The 22822-nt window shown below is 39.7% G+C and overlaps 2 protein-coding genes across 2 annotated transcripts in view; one reads left to right on the top strand and one right to left on the bottom strand.

Annotated features, from left to right (window-relative positions):
- The window catches only part of LOC135711208 (transforming growth factor beta-1-induced transcript 1 protein), a 35503-nt gene extending 21030 nt beyond the window's left edge, over positions 1-14473 (bottom strand). The window contains exons 1-2 of the mRNA XM_065233990.1: positions 14334-14473; positions 512-727 (exon numbers count right to left, since the gene is read on the bottom strand). Coding sequence (XP_065090062.1) covers positions 512-727; positions 14334-14336 — 219 coding nt within the window. The 5' untranslated portion in view covers positions 14337-14473. The remainder of the gene's footprint in view (positions 1-511; positions 728-14333) is intronic.
- The window catches only part of LOC135711202 (uncharacterized), a 66589-nt gene that overhangs the window by 23158 nt on the left and 20609 nt on the right, over positions 1-22822 (top strand). The window contains exon 3 of the mRNA XM_065233983.1: positions 14413-14837. Within this exon, the coding sequence (XP_065090055.1) occupies positions 14413-14837 (425 nt within the window). The remainder of the gene's footprint in view (positions 1-14412; positions 14838-22822) is intronic.

Genomic DNA, 22822 nt, shown 5'->3' with positions numbered 1-22822 from the left:
TTGTTTACACACTCCATAAAATCTTTGGCTCTTTGGTTTCTGCGAAGAAAGTGTATCCAAAAATTGCGTGCTTTCTCAAGCAACAAAATAACATCCTGCGAGGGTGGGTGGAGGATGGCTGCTCTCCGTTTGCCGGCTTAATAAATATTTACCAAGCAGCCAAACGCCGATCCGAGTGGAGGTAGATGCCGTTCAAAATAGCAGTATTACGACGAATATATCGTGGTGGGGTTCTATTTCTGGAATCACTACGGCGAAATGACCAACCGGTGATTCTTCCCCCCTACACGTTGCTGGGACACTTTGCTGCGGGGGCGGGGGAGCGTGAAAAAGATGCACACGGTTCGCAAGTAGAAATCACGCTTTCATTGCCGTGAAGTCGGTCCAACCTGCGGTCCAACGACGCGTTCCATCGACGTCGAATTTGAAGAAGTAATTAGTGTCAAATCGTTCTGTCATATTTTCCCGTACACCTGGATGACTTTTGAAAATGTGCGTATTTGTGAATTACCTCGGTGACCATCTTCCGGCAGGCGGCACAGATGGCCTGGAACTTGGACTCGAAGCACTTGGAGCAAACCGGGAGGCCGTCTTTTTCATGGAATTTGTTCTCGATGATGCGCTTCTTGCACTCCTTGCAGGCAAAGTGCTCCGGATGCCAGGACTTGTCCAGAGCCTCCAGCATCTTGTCCTTGATCTCCTCTTTGCAGCCAAAGCATGTGGTTGCCTGTTGGATATAAATGGACAAAGAAAAAATCACACTGTAATAATCATGTTTCGGAAGAAGCGATAATCATAACGTAACGGTTAAAGTCCCATCTATCTTGAAACAAATCGCCAGGAATGCGATTCGGCAACATTCTGAGAGAGCGTTCAAACTGTGTATCGGTTAATAAATTTTCTTGCCGGTGGTAGATGGTGGCGCTATAAGGCCAACTTCCCCCTTCCTAGGCCGTACTTAATCGCACGCACCCGATCAAATATCCCCGACTGGGTGGGTGTGCAATAATTTCCCGGCGGACCGCGTTTCCAACCGTGACGGGATCGGGAGATCACTTTTCTCGAGAGCCGTGTGGAAAATGGCGTGCGCCAATATTAATCAAAACAGACTGCCACTCGGCCACTGGTTTGGATTTATTTATTTTTTGGCCTGCATACCTATAAACCTATACCGAAGTGGCACTCTGCGTGGAATTATGTTTCGGGGTAGAATAAGAGGATTGAATTTATGATGTTTCTTGTAAGGCGTAGAGTGTTGCAAATGTGTGTTCATGTATCATCCAAAGCGATTCGTCGATCAGAGATGACGTTAATAATCTAAGGTCGTTATTTGTCGGCGTCGGTGTTCATTCATAAAAATGACTTCACCAGGTGTTTGTTTAATTTGATGATGTTTAGAAAGATTTTAGATCGTTGTTTACGAAGCACAAAGCTATGTCTTATACAGGTTCACTGATTCTACTCTAATACGGTTTTGAACAGTTTGTTCAGAAGAAGCTTTGAAGAGACTGTTGTCTCAACAAAGCATAACTCGATATTCCCTAGAACTTGATTTTTTCTCTTACGCAGACTATCATTTTTCAAGTACAAACTTCTGAAATTTACGATTGTAACTCGATATGTTCCCCCTTACTCGGTGGTCCAATTGTTTTTTAAGGTTCTGGAATATATAAATTTGTCGTAAATTTTATATTTGAACAATAATAACAACAATATCTTACTTTGACTATATGTTTTTAGTATTACTTCTACGTGAAGTCAACGATTTACATAGTTGAAGATGCTAATTTCAAATAACAGACTGTAGTGGTAATTTTTATACGATAGATGGAGTAGATGAAAGCATAGAGTTGATAGTTCCGTTAGAGTACGGCAGTGTGAAGATTGTATATAGATATTAGAATAGCGAACTAGGACAACTTTTAAGGAAGGTACAAATCGGTTTTTTTCATCTCTCTTTACCAAACTCCCCCTTTGGAGAGGGATGGTGAGGGGTGTCCCCCCCGCCACCACTGGCAAAAAGAGATGAAGACCGACCCGTTCAAGTACCAACTGTGTGTTTGAAACAGTTCTACCGATTTTTTCCGCACTTCAATTGTTATTTGAAGAAAGGCATCCAGTCGTAGGTTTGGAAATTGCAACTATTGTTTACCCCTACCACGATATGTGCTCCTGTCATCGTCGACTTGACGATCTCGAGGGGACACGGGTGGGGTAGGTGTTGCTACTGTACCTTTCGACCATTGACAGTAATTGATGGTATGCTCCCATCCAGAGTTATGTACTTTGACTATATAACTCTGGATGGGAGCATACCATCAATTACTGTCAATGGTCGAAAGGTACAGTAGCAACACCTACCCCACCCGTGTCCCCTCGAGATCGTCAAGTCGACGATGACAGGAGCACATATCGTGGTAGGGGTAAACAATAGTTGCAATTTCCAAACCTACGACTGGATGCCTTCCTTCAAATAACAATTGAAGTGCGGAAAAAATCGGTAGAACTGTTTCAAACACACAGTTGGTACTTGAACGGGTCGGTCTTCATCTCTTTTTGCCAGTGGTGGCGGGGGGGGGGGGGGGGGACACCCCTCACCATCCCTCTCCAAAGGGGGAGTTTGGTAAAGAGAGATGAAAAAAACCGATTTGTACCTTCCTTAAAAGTTGTCCTAGTTCGCTATTCTAATATCTATATACAATCTTCACACTGCCGTACTCTAACGGAACTATCAACTCTATGCTTTCATCTACTCCATCTATCGTATAAAAATTACCACTACAGTCTGTTATTTGAAATTAGCATCTTCAACTATGTAAACAATATCTTTTTTTTCTTTGATTTGTTTTCCGTCGATCTTCTTTTCCGTACTGAGCACCAATGCTACCGACGCCAGGGAGGCAGCTCCCACACCTAGACCCTACCTATCGAACCATCAACTCATGAACCGGGGACCAACGGCTTTACTGTCCATCGTGATCAGAGATTGTATGCCTTAGAGGAAAACATCAAGTGCAATCTGCTTTCAAAGTAGTCCAGAGGAACTCCAGATTCTATGAGAAACCTGAATACCACGGTAGTTCTGAGGAGAATTCCACGTAAACCCTGAATAGGATTCGAAAGAAATTTTAATGAAAACTCAAAGGAATATCCGAAGCTAATTCCTAAGGAATTCTGAAGAGGACTCAAAGGAAATTTAAATAGGAATTCCAAAGGAATTTTGAGGATGATTTCAAAAAGTTCGAGGGAGAAAAAAATCCGGAACATAATTCCATGGGAATTTTCGGAGAATACTTCGGGAGTATACTAACAGGATGATTACAATTAAAGCTGAACGTAATTTCAGGAGATCTTCGGAGGCACTCGGAAAATAATTCCAGTCTAGATCCCAGAGGAGTTCCGACTTGAATACCAAATAACTTTTAATGAGAAATCTTTGCAATTTGTTACTTCACTGCAAGTGAATTCTTAGGAAACTTTGCAAATGAGTCATCTAAAATGAAACCACTGAAAATTCTGAGAATTGTTCCAACGCGTTTCTTACTGAGGAGCATTTCAAGGAACTTCAGAGAAAAATTTCATGGGATTTTAATTCCGTGGATGATTTCAACGAAATTTCAAGGGAACTGCAAGCTTGTTCCGGTCCCAAGCAACACTTATTATTATTATTCTTCTTCACATTTCAAGCTTATTGCTTTTCGCATATTAGCTTATTGCCTGCTCTCAACTTAGTGTCCTACATGCACTTTCACAGTTATTAATTGTGAGCTTTCGATGGCTTTACCATTTTTGCAATATTGTAATTGTGTGGCAAGTACAATCATACCAACAATCAATACGAAACTATCGATTTTAAATTGGCTCACTACTTGACTAGCCTATTGGTCCCAAGCAAACGATTAACGTACCCCATTCTAGTCGAAATTCTAGTACTACGCAATGTTTGTTTTGATTCGCTATGAAAGTTTGACAGATAAAATAAGGGGTTAGTGGATTTTCCTATGTTTCGAGGGGTGAATCGATTAGCTTGGGACCGAAGAGAGTACCAGAGCTGAGCCAAAAAGTTGAGCACGTTTCTTCGGGACCTTCTAGTCTTAGAGTTACCTCTATGATCATACTCTATGCCTAGGGAAGTCGAGAAATTTTCCAACACGAAAAAAAAATCTAGATCGGACCGGGAATCGTCTCCCACCACCTCCAGCATGATCTTGCGCCTTTACCGACTGAGCTAAGGGAGGTCCAAGCAACACACATGTTCTATAACAGTTTATAAAGCTTGAGTCATTTCATCTGCACGGTAAGAAAAAAGTACCTAAAAGTAAGTTCTTTTCACTCATCTCGGCACTATAGTGCAGGAACCCAAAAGTAGGTAAAGCGGGCCAAAGTAGTTTTCATTTACTTGTGTGCAATTCGAATGGAATTTTCCACTAGCTTTCTACTCAAAAGTAAGGAAGTTGTACCCAAAAGTAGGTAAATATGATTATACTCAACGTTGAGTTCCCACAGTTTAGTACCCCTGTTGGGTGGTTTTGCTCCTCCGTTTTTAACAACATTAGAGGAGAGAAGGAGACAAACTAGTCAAAAGTAGGTAAAAGTGAACTGACCGTTGGGTACTTTTTTCTTACCGTGTGGATGCATTGTTTATTTTACTGCAGTGCTCCTAGCGGTTGAATCTGGAATGTTTTGACAGCAGTGCTGAAAAGTTCATTCAACGAAGTTATATTTGATGGAAGCCGCAAATCGAAAATTAATTTTGGTCACCCACTTGGAAAATCCGACGTGGTCAGGTTCAAAAATTGCGAAGTCGTTGAAATTGGCTAAATCGACCGTGTACAGTGTTCTCAAACGTTTCCGTTAGCGGCATACTATCGATCGGCAGGATCATAGCACAGATAACAGGCAGTCAAATTCCTAAAGTGTGTAAGAAATTTAACTGCTGTTTTGAATAGACATTTGAAACTAGCAATATCGTGGTGGCGCTAGTGTCGCTGACCTTCGACATCGATGACCGGCAGACGTCTTCTTAACATAAATGTCAAAAATTTTGTGAGCAAAACATTATTTGTTTATAACCAATCTCCCGAACTACAGGAGATTTTCTTCTCACGTGAAGTCCAAGCGCTTGCAACGAAAAAGTTATGTTCCAACCACTTCCCCCCGGAGGCTTTTCGAACTCCTGGAAGAATGGATGCAGGGTAAGCAGTGTTCAAATCTTACCACATTTTTCTGAATTTTAAATGAGGATTAATTGCGGATTTCAATCTGTACTCCACTAGGCCAACCGGTGAACACTCGTGTTTATTTCAGTTACCGTGGAGACGTAATTTGTGATTAGCCCCGGTCCCTTTCAAATTGTATCATTATTTATGTACGGTCCTTATATTTGAAATGACGTTTCACATTCATCTAGTGATGGCCGATTTTCATTCGAATAATTGATTAATCGATTAACGAACCGAAAAGTAAAATATTTGTAATCGGTTTTATCGTGCCGATATAAGCATTAACATCTCCACAGGATCATCACCGATCGTTTCAAACATGTGCTGCACTCTCATTGGTGGAAAAATAGCAGCACAGCGAACAAAAAATAATCGATTAGTTGTTAATCGATTAATTAAAAAATGGGACATCTCTGATTTTGGTGTGATTGTTTTGATAAAAATGAGCGCAAATTTCATCTCTTCCGAGGGGGCAGCAAAGCCATAAAATTACCTTGAATACGGGGGGTTCTCATTGGATGAAAGGTACCGTGAAAGAAGACACTAAAATAGAAAGTTTTTCTTCCGACAGTTTCATCTTAGTATTCTCGCGTCACTTTTCAAATAGACCAATGTAACATATCCACCATTTTGAGAAAATCGAAGTTGAAGTTCGACAGATTATTTTTTTAACTGTTTAAAAACAATACATTTTGCATTACTATTTTTAATGTAGTCAGCATATAATAACGTTGAAAATTCAGAAGAAACAGTAAAATCACAATTTTACTTTGAATTTCATGCTACAACATAGAAAAAATCACATAGGACGTTTTGACAAGTCGAGTTGTACATCGGACATGTTACATTGGACGATTTTTCTCAATGACATAATCAATGATTGTTACATTGGACGTTTTGTCTACATGATACTAGATTCCCTTTCACAGATTTCAGAGTATAGTACCTAACTTTAGATTGGCCCCGCCTTTGGAAAATGAGCACCAATCATGTTAGGCTGTCCGAATGACCGAAGTATCAATCATGTACCCATCATTTCAAACTGTACATTGGACAATTTTTGATCAATGATTATCTTAAATAAATGAAAGTAAATTTGGATGGATGTTTTTGTATCACATACAATGACAGAAGAGCAATAGTTTGTATCGCTTAACTCGATTTGTTTACATTTGTTACATTGGACTATTTGAAAAGTGACGCGAGTATTCATCTTTGACTAGGCTTCTACCTTGTGTTCCCTATGAAAACAGCGGCAAGCAAAACAACAACTTTTTGGAAACACATCTTGATGCCAAGCACAATTCGGATAGTGCTCTTTCGGATGAAATGGAATTCATCGAAAATGACACGGATTTCTGGGAATGGCTGGAAACAACTCTAAAGCAGCATGCAGCAAATGATAAGCAACCTGACCAATCGAGAGCATTTACTGATCCTGCAGATGTTATTGCGGAAGGCAACAGCCACAATTTAACTTGAAGTAATTTGTTTTCAGGTCACTTTTCATTTCAGAATACCAACTGCGCTCGCACAGGACACACACACGCAGAGCTGCCAGGTGGTTTTATAAAAAATCTGTATCCACTCTATTAAAAAATCTGTATTTTCTGTATTGACGATTTTTTTCTTAATTAATCATGTTTTGTTGTTTAACAAATACAGTGCATACAAAATAACCATAAAAAGTGCTTAACCACCTATTCGGGCTATCGTACTAACCATACGGGATATAATTGCGCCATTTGTGATATCGTCCGTACTTATTTATAAGAGTGATATGAAGCCGTTTGAAAATGTATGGAGATTTTAGTTTCTATTCATTATCTTCCTGATAAGCAGTTTTAAATGCAAAAAAGTGCACGAGTTCATTACTATTTGATATTTTTAATATAGATGAATACAATTAATTACATCATTTGTGTGGTAGTTACACCGAAAAGTCGAGAGATGTCGCCCCGCCAGTGCTGGTAAAATCATTTTTGCAGTATGGAGAATATCAGAAAATCCACAATTTCTTACGAAATACATTTTCAATGCAAGTAAAATGTTAACGAGTACTTGTATTTGTACCATTTCAATGTGCTCGGGCACTTTTCTTGTATTTAACATACATACTTATATTGGAAATATTCAATTAATACTGTAAATCCCCATACAATAGGTCGTATGAATAAAAACGTTTACTTTACTTTTCCCGTAAGAATAGCACGGGAAAGTAAAGTAAACTCTTTTTATTCATACGGCCCAATCTCAAATCGTTTACTACCAGCTCCATATGCATCCGAAAGCGGTTGGTCCTCTGGTTGTGAATGCTGTCAAAAACACCATAACATTCATTTTATAAAAATCTGTATAAATCTGTATTGTAATTTAAAAATCTGTGATAAATCTGTATTCTGTATCGGGTCTGTATTAAGATTAAAAAATCTGTATAATACAGATAAATCTGTATAAATGGCAGCGCTGCACACACGGAAAATGCGCACTTACGACGATGATTTGCCCAGCTGTTGATTCGATCGAGTTCACAGACCAATTCTCGCGTCACTTTTCAAATCGACCAATGTAACAAATGTAAACAAACCGAGTTAAGCGATACAAACTGTTGCTCTTCTATCATTGTATGTCATACAAAAACATCCATCCAAATTCACTTTCATTTATTTAAGATAATCATAGGTAAAAAATTGTCCAATGTACAGTTTGAAATGATGGTTACTTGATTGTTACTTCGGTCATTCGGACTGCCTAACATGATTGGTGCTCATTTTCCAAAGGCGGGGCCAATCTAAAGTTAGGTACTATACTCTGAAATCTGTGAAAGGGAATCTAGTATCATGTAGACAAAACGTCCAATGTAACACTCATTGATTATGTCAATGAGAAAAATCGTCCAATGTAACATGTCCGATGTACAACTCTACTTGTCAAAACGTCCTATGTGGTTTTTTCTATGTAGTAGCATGAAATTCAAAGTAAAATTGTGATTTTACCGTTTCTTCTGAATTTTCAACTTTATTATACACTGGCTACATTAAAAATAGTATTGCAAAATGTATTGTTTTTAAACAGTTAAATTAATAATCTGTCGAACTTCAACTTCGATTTTCTCAAAATGGTGGATATGTTACATTGGTCTATTTGAAAAGTGACGCGAGAATTCTGCTCTCATGACGACAGTTTGATTCACACCCTCATTTCACCGTTTAGTTTTTCAATGGTTTCGCAGAAACTCGATTGATTTCCGTTGTGTTGTCTTGTTTGTTTTGAACTTATTTCACGGTAAGAAAAAAGTACCCAACGACCAGTTCACATTTACCTACTTTTGACTAGTTTGTCTCCTTTTCTCCTTCTAATGTTGTCAAAAACGGAGGAGCAAAACCACCCAACAGGGGTAGTAAAGTGTGAGAACTCAACGTTGAGTATAATCATATTTACCTACTGTTGGGTACAACTAACTTACTTTTGGTTAAAAAGCCAGTGGAAAATTCCATACGAACTGCACCCAAGCAAATGAAAATTACTTTGAAGCGCTTTACCTACTTTTGGGTTCCTGCACTATAGTGCCGAGATGAGTGAAAAGAACTTAATTTTGGGTACTTTTTTCTAACCGTGTTGACGGTTCGGATGGATACACGGTCAATAAGATGAACCCAAATTTGAGTTTAATTTACTCATTAATCGCAAAAAGTGATAACTCAAGTCGCGACATTCCGTATGGCGGCGCGAGGGGGACGACTCTATCTACGATGCAAAAAAGATTGTGTTTTGCTGTGGCTAGCTGCGCGCACGCTGAGTAGATAGAAAGAAGATTGATGACGATTCTGAAGATTTCCTGCAAAAAATTGATGAGCGATGCAAGTAGATGCGACAAATGAAAGAAGATTGTTCGAAGATTGATTCGCTAGTGTGAGATTTATTGACCATCTAAACTTGAGATTTAGATGTGTCGCCCCCCTCGTGGCGGCGCTAGTGTTTCTAACGTATTTTAATTTGAATTCTTACACATATTTTTCGAGAAATTTATTTAAGCTTGGATGTATGTTCTCTGTGATAATAGCAAGCGTCGTAGTGAAACTAAGGATCGGAAGCTGCATTTGAAGATGTTGAGAACGGTTAGAGCAAACCCAGGACTGTCGGATTTTGATACCGCACTTGAAATTCAATGCCAGCCAAAGCACCGTCAGAAGGATTCGTCAGCGAGAAGGACTACGATCTTTTCGGGCCAGTAAGCAACCAAATAGGACACTGAAGCAGAATCTAGTGGCCAAAAGACGTGACCGGAAGTTGTACAATGAGGTTCTTACAAAGTACGAAGGATGCATCCTCATGGACGACATAATTCTATGAATTTGTGTTACTTGGGGTGATATTTTTTTGAGAATTCAAAGGAGAGTTCCAAAAGAATTCTGATGAGCATTACAAAGAATTTATGGGAGTCCTGAGCAGAAATTCCTAGAAAAATTCTATAGGAATTTCTGGAGAATAAAAAGTGAATGCTGAGCAAAACTCCAAGTGAATTTTCCGGAAAAATCTCCGGGGAATTCCTAGGTATTGCTGCATAAATTAATAATAATTCGAAGAGCATTGCAGATTGAATTCAATGGTTGTCAAGAGTATTATCATAGAGGTAACTCTAAGACTAGTGGGTCCCGAAGAAATGTGCTCAACTTTTTGGCTCAGCTCTGGTACTATCTTCGGTCCCAAGCTAATCGATTCACCGCTCGAAACATAGGAAAATCTACTAACCCCTCATTTTATCTGTCAAACTTTCATAGCGAATCAAAACAAACAGTGCGTAGTACTAGAATTTCGACTAGAATGGGGTACGTTAATCGTTTGCTTGGGACCAATAGGCTAGTCAAGTAGTGAGCCAATTTAAAATCGTTAGTTTCGTATTGATTGTTGCTACTAGTCTTAGAGTTACCTCTATGGTATGACTCATCTGCAGTGGGGGGATATTTGATGGTTTTCATCGGTGGTCCATTATTGGTTTTCATTGGTATTACATTTCGGAAGGTACCACAGCTACATAAGATTGTGAACTTTGTAAGCTTGAACGTGTGGAAGGAGACATCATAATCAGTGACACGATAGACTTGGGGGATTTCTCCATCTCACGTACTCACGTACTCCTAGGTCTATCAGATGAACTGGTTCGAGGATAGTGTTTCTAGGCTACGATTGAACTTTCACCCGTTTAATTTCTGGTTTTGATTTTGTCGGGGAGCATTTAACCATAGAGGTAACTCTAAGACCAGAAGGTCCCGAAGAAACGAGCTCAACTTTTTGGCTCAGCTCTGGTACTATCTTCGGTCCCAAGCTAATCGATTCACCCCTCGAAACACCCATTAAATCCATTAACCCCTCATTTTATCGGTCAAACTTTCATAGCGAATCAAAACAAACATAGTGTAGTACTAGAATTTCGACTAGAATGGCGTACGTTAATCGATTTTCTTGGGACCAATTTAAAATCGATAGTTTCGTATTGATGGTTGATTTAACGCTGGAGGAAATTTCGTCCATCATCAATCAGGTTACAAATTCCTTTCTGGACACGTTTCTTTTGGACGGGTCGAATTTGCCGTATAGGTTGGATGGCTTCCAGTTCCTCTTCCACTGGCCATCATAATCCGTCAAAGATATTGAAAATGTAAACACAATCACAAAAGCCATTATAACGTCAGGGTTGCCAAATTCATGAGATATTGACACCTTGATTGGCCTACTTCGACACGTTCGGCACAGCGCTTGGCACAGCTAAATTTTGCGGCACAAATTACGGTGCGCAGAGTTGAATATCCCTTGGAAAACATTAAAAAATAATTATTAGAAATATACTATTGCAACACCACTCGTATCAAGCACTCGTGGTATAAATTAAGACAAGCAATAAAATCAGCATTCCATCATTTTCCTAAGCCTTCCTGGTACCAAAGAAGAATACTAAGATGAAACAGTCGGAAGAGAAAAAAAAAAACATTCTATTTTAGTGTCCTCTTTCACGGTTCCTTTCATCCAATGAATACCCCTCGTATGCATGGTAATTTTGTGGTTATGCTGCCCCCTCGGTAGAGTGGAAATTTTCCTTTTTTTTTATTAAGACAATCACATCAAAATCAGAGGTGTCCCATTTTTTAATTGCTCGATTAATAACTAACATTTCAAATATAAGGGCCGTTCATAAACAATGAGACAATAACTGGACATCATAACTGGTACATAACTCTTTAACTTCAAAATTAGTAAGAACTTCCGCATAACCTCTTGATTTGTATAGAAGCTGTTCATGTACCTAGGGCAGTGCCGTCAACCGGTCAGCACTCGTGTTTATTTCAGTTACCGTGGGGACGTAATTTGTGATTAGCCCCGGTCCCTTTTTAAATTGTATCATTATTTCAGTGCCAACATTTCAAAGGGGCGTAATTGCATTTGTAAACAATGACTTTCGTCTACGATTTCTCGCGAATGAAAGCTCACTCATGAAAATGAATGACACCAGCAGGTAGATGAATGTTTCCTATCCCAGCTAGCATTGGTAATTTGGAGGGGTGGACTTTTATTTGCGAGAAATCTACGGCTTAAGCCATTGTTTACAAAAGCAATTACGCCCCTTTGAAATGTTGGCACCGATTTATGTACGGTCCTTATATTTGAAATGACGTTTCACATTCATCTAGTGATAGCGGATTTTCATTCAAATAATCGATTAATCGATTAACGAACCGAAAAGTAAAATATTTGTTTACGGTTATATCATGCCAATATGAGCATTAACTTCTCCAGAGGATCATCACCCATCGTTCCAAACATGGTATGTACTCTCATTGGTGGAAAAATGACAGCACAGCGAACAAAAAATAATGGATTATTGTTAATCGAGTAGTTAAAAAATGGGACATCTCTGATTTTGGTGTGATTGTTTTGATAAAAAAAGAGCGCAAAATTTCATCTCTACCGAGGGGGCAACAAAACCACAAAATTACCTTGCATACGGGGGTATTCATTGGATGAAAGGGACCGTGAAAGAGGACACTACAATTGGGTTGTTTAGGGGTATTGAGGTAAATACATATTCGTTATCTGCATTAAAAATGGAACCGAAATCCAACATTTCATCAATTGGTACACTGGAACTATTTTAAATAAGTACGATTACATGAGCAAAAATCACCATCTTAGCGCCCCTTGGTGGAACTTTGTATGGGAGTGAGCTGTCAACGAATCGATTTAGTGTCAACGATCAAAAATTTAAATATTGATTTAAAAATCGAGATGAATGTCTACGGGATCGATAAAAATATCGTTGTGCTCAGAAAACAAAGCTCTATCAGATGATGTATAAAAATCGATATATTTTTCTAAGTTAATCAACCCAATAGAAAGTTTTTCTTCCGACTGTTTCATCTTAGTATTCCTCTTTGCTCTTACCACTAATGATTGACCAATCATCTTTTTCAATCATTCATGAAGCAATACTAACGTTAATAAAATCGTTCTCTTTCACAATCACACGAAGTTTCTGATGGTCCGTGAGTTACAGCTATGGGAAAATAATTCTGAATTCACTTGGCTGATAGAACATTCTTCAGATAATCATTCTGTTATCAAATTTCTGTTCATGGAATTTGATTTTAGTTCAGTTGTTTAATTTCGAATTTAACGTTTCAATGTTCAGTTGTTCCAGTTATAACAGAATAAGGGGAGTTAAATGACTTCACTTTTTGAAATCTAGTATCTAGTTCGAAGTTCCGCATATGTTATGTGCTGCTAAACAGTTGATTGAGCATAATCATAAGGCATCAGTGACTTGAATGATTAATATCTTTTGTTCCTTATATTTGATCGAAAAGTGGTATTCAACAAAGTTGTAGCTGAAAAAATTTCTACAAGCAAGCTATCATTTTTAAAAGCAGAGTAAAATGGTGAATTTTGAGATATAGGAAAAATGGACGAAATGGTGGCCCTAAGTTGCCCCTAATTTGGGCCCATACGTAAATTCAGCAATCGACTAAATTTTCAATAGCGACCAAAAATATCCATTAGTACCGTCCCAATGACGCGTTCATCTAGATAAAATTGTTAAATAGCAGATTTTTAGCGATGGGCCCAATCTTAGATCCATAGGCCAACATTAGAGCCATTTCCCCTATAAAAACAAACATTTTTGTATTTCCATAGTAATTTTTAAGTTTATCATAAGGTTTGTGCCAAGTCAGTTTCTTAATAGATAAGTTAAATTTTTGGAAGCTAATCAGGCCCCAATTTGGAACCGTTTGAGCACCGTGGAGCGCATTTTGCATCAATATATTGAATATACCCTACACGTAGAAAAATCGGTCGTAGATCTCAAATAATTTCCCATGAATATATTATTATTAGGTCAGAATTATTTCTACATAATAGTTGCAGTCAATTTCATGATATTTTAATAATTCTTTAAGTCAGAAAGAAACTTATTGTCAAAAGTAAGTTGTGCACTGATTAATTTTTAAACAGTATCCATCAAATGTCTACCGAAGGTTGGCTTTCATCGGGGTTTTCATAAATCACTTGATCTAAATTGGGCTTTTAACTGTTCCTTATTTAATCGATCCTAATTTTTGAAACTAATCATGACATCTAATTATTAGTCTTCCATGTTTGCGTTTGACAGAGCAGCAAAGATCGATTGGTGTATGGAGTCTGTTGAAATTAAATTTTCTGACCGAATTTGTGGAACGAGAGGTTACTTTCAGTTTCAGTACCATTACATCACTTTGTGATAAACAATTCTTGGTCACATTTAGCTTAAGAGGGGCTACAGTTGCACTTGAATTAACTGAAATAGGTGAACTTCGCGAAGAATTCGATGTTTTTTACAACTGAATCATAAAATAGATCTGTCGCTCAAAAATTGCGTCTTCGATTCTAACAGATGAACAGAAATAATTCTAGAACTGGAGCTTCAGAATAAGCTACACTTCATTGCACCTATTCTTCTTAGCAAATTGTTGTCTGTTCATAGAGCTAATAGTGACAATTAATTTATGGAAAAAAAAACTCATTTGAACTTCTACACTGAATCCTTTAATCAACTACCACACCCATATGATTCGCACGTACCATTTTGTATTATTTTCTTCGCACTACTATATTCCACTAACAAATCAAACTTTCTGCTTTCCACTTTTCCCAACCAAAGCGACCAACTGGCAAGTCTAACCACAACAACGATCGAGCCGGTACGACCGGAGAGGAACCATCCGTAGTGACCGAAGTTACGGGTGCAACTGACCAGACCAACTGTGCGGAAAAACGTTTTTCCACCAAGCTTCCCGATCAGAGGAAAACCGACATCGACGACGCTGAGGAAGGTGGCAAGCGGCAGAGCCACTCCACCGCCTCCATCACTGCACGAGATCGCGTGGGCGATAGTCAGAGTAGTGATTCCGGAAAGATGCAGGCAGCTCCAGTTGCCTCACCGCCGAAAGGTGTTGATTTGGAGATTAGTGGTGGCAAAATTTCCCCCAAATACGGCCACGGGTTGTCTTCGGGCAGTATCAAGGCTGTCGGATGCACCCCGGCAGGAAAGATGCAGCGTGACTTGCTCGGCGATAGGAAACGGAGGTAAGGTTCATTTTTGGGGTGACATCCCGCATGTCAGTGGCGGTTAGCGTGGGCGGGCACACTTTCTCACGGTGGACTGTTTGCGCTGCAAATGCCAGGTTTGAAAGCCGTGTCGAACGATGGATGCAGTATGCAGCTTTGGCACTTTGCTGTCACGAAAGTAATCCGGACACGTCTGGTCGGGTTGCTCGGGAGAGTGCATTTTGGATCATTTGGTGGTGATATATGACGCCCCGTGCAAATTGAGTCCGTTAAATAGAGCATCCACATCTGAATATAATTTCAAGCGTAGTACGTGTAACGATTCCATTCTGTAAATATGAAGACGCCTAATGGAACTTCCATTAACTTCTTTTTTCTACCTATCTCGGGACCTATCAATAGGAAGGCAATTACAATTGTAAGATTCCCCACCACGATAGAGATGCTTCTTATGAAGAGAATCCAACGAACGGTGCCACACGCCATTAAACGGCGGCGCTTTTGAATTAACACTCGATCCAGATTATGTACATCGATCAAACATTTCGTGACGATTGCTGGCTTGCAACTTCTGTAGTACCCAGGTCCCATTAAGTCACAATATAGAGAACCCCACGCCTAGTGCAGAGTAACACTTTGTCTGCAGTGCGGTAAATTGGTTCATGTCAAAATCGAGTTTGAATTTTCAACTATCAGATCGATGCAAATTTGGAATCTTGCAGCTTATAGACAAGATGAACAATGACAAAATTTTACCGTGATAATCCAATTCAGCACACAGCCGACATCATTAAACGGTGCGAAGGAATCCGCCGAGCAAACAGACGATCTAACGTGCTAATTGGCCTGCTCGCTCAGGTGAACGCACGGCTCGACAAATCATCTTTGTTGCAATTAACCGTTTTAGGGTGATTCAAATATGACGTCCATAAGTTTTACGATATTGTTTACCCGCCTCGCCGCTGTGTCCCGAATACTTATTACACGTACTGTCACACATTTTAGGAGCCCCTTGGCCCACCTCAAAAGAGGACGTCCTATTTGGATCACCCCTTCGGTGATGTGGGGTGATGGTCGCCGAACTGCTTTGAGCAACACCCCGTCCGTATTTACCCCATGCATTTCCTGGTGCTCCTGCTGGCGAACGTTCAAAAGATTGGGAACATTTTTCATCGCACCCGGACAGGTGGCTCGTGTGTTTCGCGGGTATAGAAGGTGCACACAAAGTAGCTAGTTTAGCTGGGCAATGTGATTGCTTGGAGAAGATCAAGGTGGAAACAAAAGTGCTTATGGCTTTCGAATCAGGGCAGTGCAATTTATTGTTGTACAATAAGGGCGGAACAAATTAATACTTTTACTTTTGTCATACTAAAGAAACTTGAATATGCAAAGAGACGCCATCAGATTGCCTGAGAACGCAAAACTGTCATTGTTGAAAACTTCGCTCAGCGTTGCCAAATTGTTTAAAGCTTGGTATTCTTGCGCTCCCCACCCCCCTCTTCACCCTGCGTATACAATTGTCCATACACGATACACAATTTGTATGGGCTGTGGATAAGTCAATGAAACTGTTTTTAATAATAGGAGCTTTAAACTTAGCCAAAACGCTCCTGTAGTTTTTTTGAACCTAATAAGGAGTTAAAAAAACAGGCGGGAAAAGACGGAAGAATCTTTCGAGCAATGCCAGAAGAAACTTCTAAGGGTAGTCAAAACAACTTTCTGGGAGGAATCGGAAAAACTTACGGGTTAAGGTGGAACAAAATTCCAGGGGAAAGTTGGAACAAACTTCTTCAGGAAGTTAAAAAAATATACATTTTGATAGATCTTTTTTCCTAGTAAAGAAGACCCCATTGGAGTGAAGCTCCTTTCAAGCCTCTTCTCCGATAGGCATAAAACCTTCAATGTTTTATTACGAAGTTTAAAATAGATGCACTTTCCAGTTGCCTAATTTCTCTATCTTCCTATCTAATAATAGACCGCGTTGCTAGTTGGAGAACACGAGAGCATCCCAGCCAGGCTTGTATTTTTTCCTTGGATTTGTTTTCCGTGCTGAGTACCAATGCTACCGACGCCAGGAAGGCAGCTCCCACACCTGGACCCTACCTATCGACTAATCAACTCATGAACCGTGGAGCAACGGCTTTACTTCCCTTCCGAAGGCGTGATCAGAGATGTTATGCCTCAGAACATCCCGGCGGTGCCGACTGGGATTGAACCCAGGCCTGCTGGGGTGAGAGGTAATCACGCTTACCACTACACCACCGGCGCCGCTATCAGCCAGTCTTGTAAGCGGTTACCGTAGTTGACGCATTTTTTGTGATAATCGACTGCCTTTGCTTCCGACACTTACAAACCAAGCTATCAAATTACATTTTCAAACTAAAATGTCATATGACAGGCTCTGTCATACGACACTGTTGGCGAAAACCGTCACGAATGTATGTTTTTTAGTTTTTCTCATAATAAGAGCTGTTGATGTTGTGCTTGTGTGAATTCTGAAAATAGCAAGCAACGATGTCCTAGAAACAACATTTTTGATCAGAAATGATTTAATTTACTCCAAATTGAGGAATTAGAACAAAATCACACATGTCATATGATAGTTGTTGTTGTTTGATAATTTTATTTTTCCTCGAATGTTGTTCTACCGTTTGTGTTGCGTGAGAGAGACGACGGTAGAGCATGAGTGTACGAATACAAACAGACTGTCACGCACGACATCGAAGCGAGTGTAGTAAAAAACGTCAACTGTTTCAACCCCTGATCCCAGCTAACAAGTTTAGTTTCAGATAAGCTTATACAGGCAAAACTCCCTCCCCTTGGCTAGTTTTTGCACCTTGCTGTTGGTGGGCGGGCTTAATTTCATGCTTTATAGTGGAGTGTTGGAGACGGTAGGTTTATGGCCGGCGTGGCTGGCTCATGCCGCGATAGAATGGCGTCATGGGCAGGCAATGGGGATTACTAAGCTTCCCCTCTCTGATAAACCACTGCATGAGAGAACCAAAGATCTAGTCTAGCAGTGATAGTATCACACTTGTTACTCCTTTTATTGAGAGCCGCGTCGTAGTACGCTTACGTATAGGCACTGACGTTGGGTGTGATACTGGCGGGTTTTGCCGCAAATCACTCTTATTTTATTTATTTTTACGGAGATAGATTTATTTGGGTTTGCAAGGGAATTATACTATTGAAATATTTCAGAAAGTGCCCAACGGTGCTCCTTCTATTTGCGTGACAAGCTTTCATTGTTTTTTTCATTGAAGTATTACTCAGGAAACAATGTTAAACATCATTTTTGTACATGATATTGTAACTAATCTTATATGTGCTTCATTTTGATTTGAACTATGGCTCGAGATTTCCACTGTGGTGTGCTTCTATTGTGACATACCCATATGTATTTTTGTGGTGCGACATAGTGGAAACGTGAGAGCGTAATTGGAGCATATACTCTATATAATTTAAAAATCAGCTAGGAAACTAACTTCAAAATGAAGCATTTTAGTCACATGAAGGTGTTACCTGTGTCGACCGAAGATATAATAAATAGGTATAGGTCAAAATCAAAAGTACTTGAAACACGTTTAATTTTAGATTACAAGCACAAGTGCAGGTACTTAATAAAGCATGGGTTATGCTTGATTAGGTGAATTAGAGCTTTTAATAATTTATTAAATTAGACTAATGAGATATCATAATCATCAAATGAACTTCAATAAGAAACTTCAGAAAGTCTAATGACATTAAGTAGATTAACAAAAGAATTAGGATGCGGGGGGTCCGCTTAGAGAGGCAACTAACCTTTAAAGTTGTAGAATAAATCTTCTTATTTAGTCTTGAACTTTAAAAAGAAAACGCAGGCAGACCAATAGCATTGAGCAGATTAACAGGGAGAGGAGTGGTTTGGGAAATAAGTAAAAGTAGAGGTGTGTGACAATTGATAGCTTTTGGACTTTTGGAGGTGTTGTGTTCCCCTGAGTTTGTTGTACTCGATTACTATATAATTCTCTCAATACGCGAAATCTCTTATATATGCGGTTAAAGCATTTGAGTTGACTTATTTCTTAGTGTTCAAGTGCTTACATTTGTGAACAGCAGTCAATGTTAATCTATGAACTAGACCATACGTAAAATCGATCTTTTCTTATGTGGTATTGATGCATGTTTAACTTTTCGCGGCTGTCGGAATCAACGCGCCTACGTCTTCGGAGCTTATGCAGAAGTGATTCGCAATGCGGTAGAGCCATAGAGGTAATTCTAAGACTAGAAGGTCCCGAAATAACGTGCTCAACTTTTCGGCTCAGCTCTGGTACTCTCTTCGGTCCCAAGCTAATCGATTCACCCCTCGAAACATAGGAAAAACCAATAACCCCTCATTTTATCCGTCAAACTTTCATAGCGAATCAAAACAAACATTGCGTAGTACTAGAATTTCGACTAGAACAGGGTACGTTAACCGTTTGCTTGGGACCAATAGGCTACTAAAATGGTGAGCCAATTTAAAATCGTTAGTTTCGTATTGATTGTTGGTAGAGCTCACCAAAAGTTTTTTTTTGAGCTTCTGTAAAGGGTGTCCACGATGAAATTGCCACACTATGAAATTGCTCTAACTTTTTAACCGTTGGGTAGAATTTAATGAAAATTTGGGTGGATTTAGTTCATAGTGCATTATTTACATCCTGCAAGTTTTAAAGTCCTGTGATCAAAACTCGCGGAAATGGAGTCGAAAGAACAGCTCGTGCGTGATAAAATCTTGCGCATTCATCACGAGAACAAGGATCTCTCGCATCGTTCCATCGCTAAAACGTTGGGAATCGCGAATTCCACGGTGTCGCGAGTGATTAAGCGGTTCGAGGAACGGTTGACCACCGATCGGAAGCCCAGAAGTGAAGGAAAAAGTATTCCGTACAACACCAAAAATCACAACCGCGTAGTTGGGGCCTTCAACCGAAATCCGAACGCCTCCGTTAGGGATGTGGCTAAGAAGCTGCACCTAAGCCGAACTAAGGCTGGGCTTCGAACGTTCAAGGTACAAAAGGCCCCTAATCGCGACGAGAAGCAGAACAAGTCCGCCAAAACCCGTGCCAGGAAGTTGTACCTCAACATGCTGACGAAAGTTGAATGCTGCATCATGGACGACGAAACATATGTGAAGGCCGACTTCAAACAGATCCCCGGCAACCTGTTTTTCACGGCCAAGGATAAGTTCAGCGTTCCGGAGCATGTCCGCACTCAGAAGATGTCCAAATTTGCGAAGAAATTCCTGGTTTGGCAAGCCATCTGCACGTACGGGAAGCGGAGTGCACCTTTCGTGACCCAGGACACGATGAACGGACAGGTGTACATAAAAGAGTGCCTCCAGAAGCGGCTGCTTCCTCTCCTGAAGGCCCACAACGTCCCAACAATCTTCTGGCCGGATTTGGCCTCATGCCACTACTCCAAGGACGTGCTGAAGTGGTATGCGGACAATAAGGTCAATTTCGTGCCGAAAATGTTCAACCCTCCCAACACTCCGGAGCTCCGCCTCATCGAGAAGTACTGGGCGATTATGAAGCAGCACCTTCTTAAACGACCTAAGGTAGTGAAGACGGCAAACATACTTTTGAACATAAAAACCAATAAATGATCCATAAAATATTGGAAAACGTTCCATAAAAAACATCCAAATGTTCCATAAAACTTCGGAGAAAATCCTTAAAAAAGTGTGAATGATCCATAAAAATATCAATATGATCCATATTTAATGTAAAATTTAGCAGCACAATTGTAAAAATGTACCGCTAAATTTCTAAGGAATGAGCATTGAAATTGTACGAATTACCCATAAACATATTGCAATTGATCCATAATACATTCAGCAGTGAACCTTAAACTAAAGAAAGTGATCCATAGAAAATCATGTTTGCGCACTTAAAAATATAGCCATGTTCGTATAAATGAAAGCAACTTCCTCAGAGCAGTCTCGTTTTGGACAGTTTGAAGCTGAAATAGGTCAACGGCGCCGGTGGTGTAGTGGTAAGCGTGATAACCTCTCACCCCAGCAGGCCTGGGTTCAATCCCAGTCGGCGCCGCCGGGATGTTCTGAGGCATACCATCTCTGATCACGCCTTCCTTCGGATGGGAAGTAAAGCCGTTGGTCCCCGGTTCATGAGTTGATGGGTCTATGTAGGGTCCAGGTGTGGGAGCTGCCTTCCTGGCACGTCGGTAGCATTGGTGCTCAGCACGGAAAACAAGATCGACGGAAAAAACAAACCAAAGGATAAAAAAAAAAAGCTGAAATAGGTTTTATTAAACTAATATAAAATCAAAACCAATCTTAATGCTTATAAGGTGGCAAAAGGAACCAAGAAGTCTGTCTCAAAAAAACCACCTAGCAGAAATAATAGAGTGAGGAGTGATGCCGCAACCGAATCTGGAAAAGGAAGTACCAATGTGGTCAGCCTGGAAGAATCCCTAGACCAGTTGCTGCAGGAGAAAAGCGCAAATAAGAAAGCGCTTGAGGAAGAGAAATTCCTCCATGAAAAGCGATAGGAGGCTGAGCGGGAGATTTTCAAACCGAGAGTTATCTTCCGTCACTCTTTCAACAAAGATTTGGCTAGATTTAGCATTTAGGGATTCAATTATTATTTTAGTTAAGCACGCCAACGATGGACAATGAGCAACTTACTAGTTACTTAGGGTAAATCATGTATATAGCGTTTAGGAACAAATTTTAGGTTACCAGATTTTAGGATCAAACTGTAGTATCTAGATTAAGCAAATATAGGGTTATTAAATTCAATATTTGCACGCATTCCACCTCCAACTAACCTACTTCAGTAGCTACATAGAGGTAACTTTAAGACCAGAAGGTCCCGAAGAAATGTGCTCAACTTTTTGGCTAAGCTCTGGTACTATCTTCGGTCCCAAGCTTATCGATGCACCCCTTTAAAACACGAGAAAATCCACGAACCCCTCATTTTACCTGTCAAACTTTCATAGCGAATCAAAACAAACATTGTGTAGTACTATAATTTTGACTAGAATGAGGTACGTTAATCGATTTGCTTGGGACCAATAGGCAAGTCAAGTAGTGAGCCAATTTAAAATCGTTAGTTTCGTATTGATTGTTGGTAGCTAGTTCACTACAAATAACTACAATTTAATTAAACGATAGGTATATTAACAAATTTAGGCAATTAAAATAATTTAGCTGTAAAACGTTTTTTAAATGGTTTGGAATTGTATCTTCTTTTCCTCTTTTTTTCTCGTTCATACTCCGACCTATCTAAGGTTTGGTTCAACGGAACGGTGAGTTCACAGTTCCGTAGAATCAAACCTGACGTCTGTCATTTCTGACAGCGACCGTTACCGTAGCTCTCTGAATCCCCCACAGGGTTGTCACTGGACTTGGCGGTACAGTGTTATCCCGATATTCCAAACAGCCATGATCCATAAATTAGACGTATATTATTCACGTTTTGGACACTGTATTATTAATTTTGATCCATAAACCATGAAAAATTGCTCCATTACTGCTTAACTACTTAGATTTACTGTCCTGCCGTGTTTTTAGGTAGATGTGCGGAGCGATGGTCAAGCGTCTAGAATTAGCTTCCAAAAGAAGCTTCTATAATAATTTTCTTAAGAAAAAATGAAAAAAAAATGTTAATGTTATGGATCATACCTAGGGTAGGTGTTCCAGTTGTTGGTAGACGTGCTTATTTTGGTGTGTTCCAATTATAGTCTATATCTCGGTCTATATACATATGTTTTTTTTTTTAATTTGATCAATAAACCTTGGAAAATTGCTACATTACTGCGTAGCTACTCAGATTTACTGTTCTGCCCGTGTTTTTTTTTGTCAGAAGAGCAGAACGATGGGCGAGCGTCTAGAATAAGCTTCTTAAAAAGTTTCTAAATGAAGCTTCCATAGGAAACGTCTTAAGAATATTATTATAGAATCTTCTATTGGAAGCTAATTCTAGACGCTTGCCCATCGCTTCTCACATCTACCTTAAATA

The sequence above is a fragment of the Ochlerotatus camptorhynchus genome, unplaced genomic scaffold (genome assembly GCF_037179485.1).
Source record: "Ochlerotatus camptorhynchus isolate MF236.1 unplaced genomic scaffold, CSIRO-AGI_Acam_v1.1 ptg000425l, whole genome shotgun sequence".
NCBI lineage: Eukaryota > Metazoa > Arthropoda > Insecta > Diptera > Culicidae > Ochlerotatus > Ochlerotatus camptorhynchus.
The sequence above is the reverse complement of the archived record's forward strand: the minus strand, read 5'-3'. Positions and strand labels throughout refer to the sequence as shown.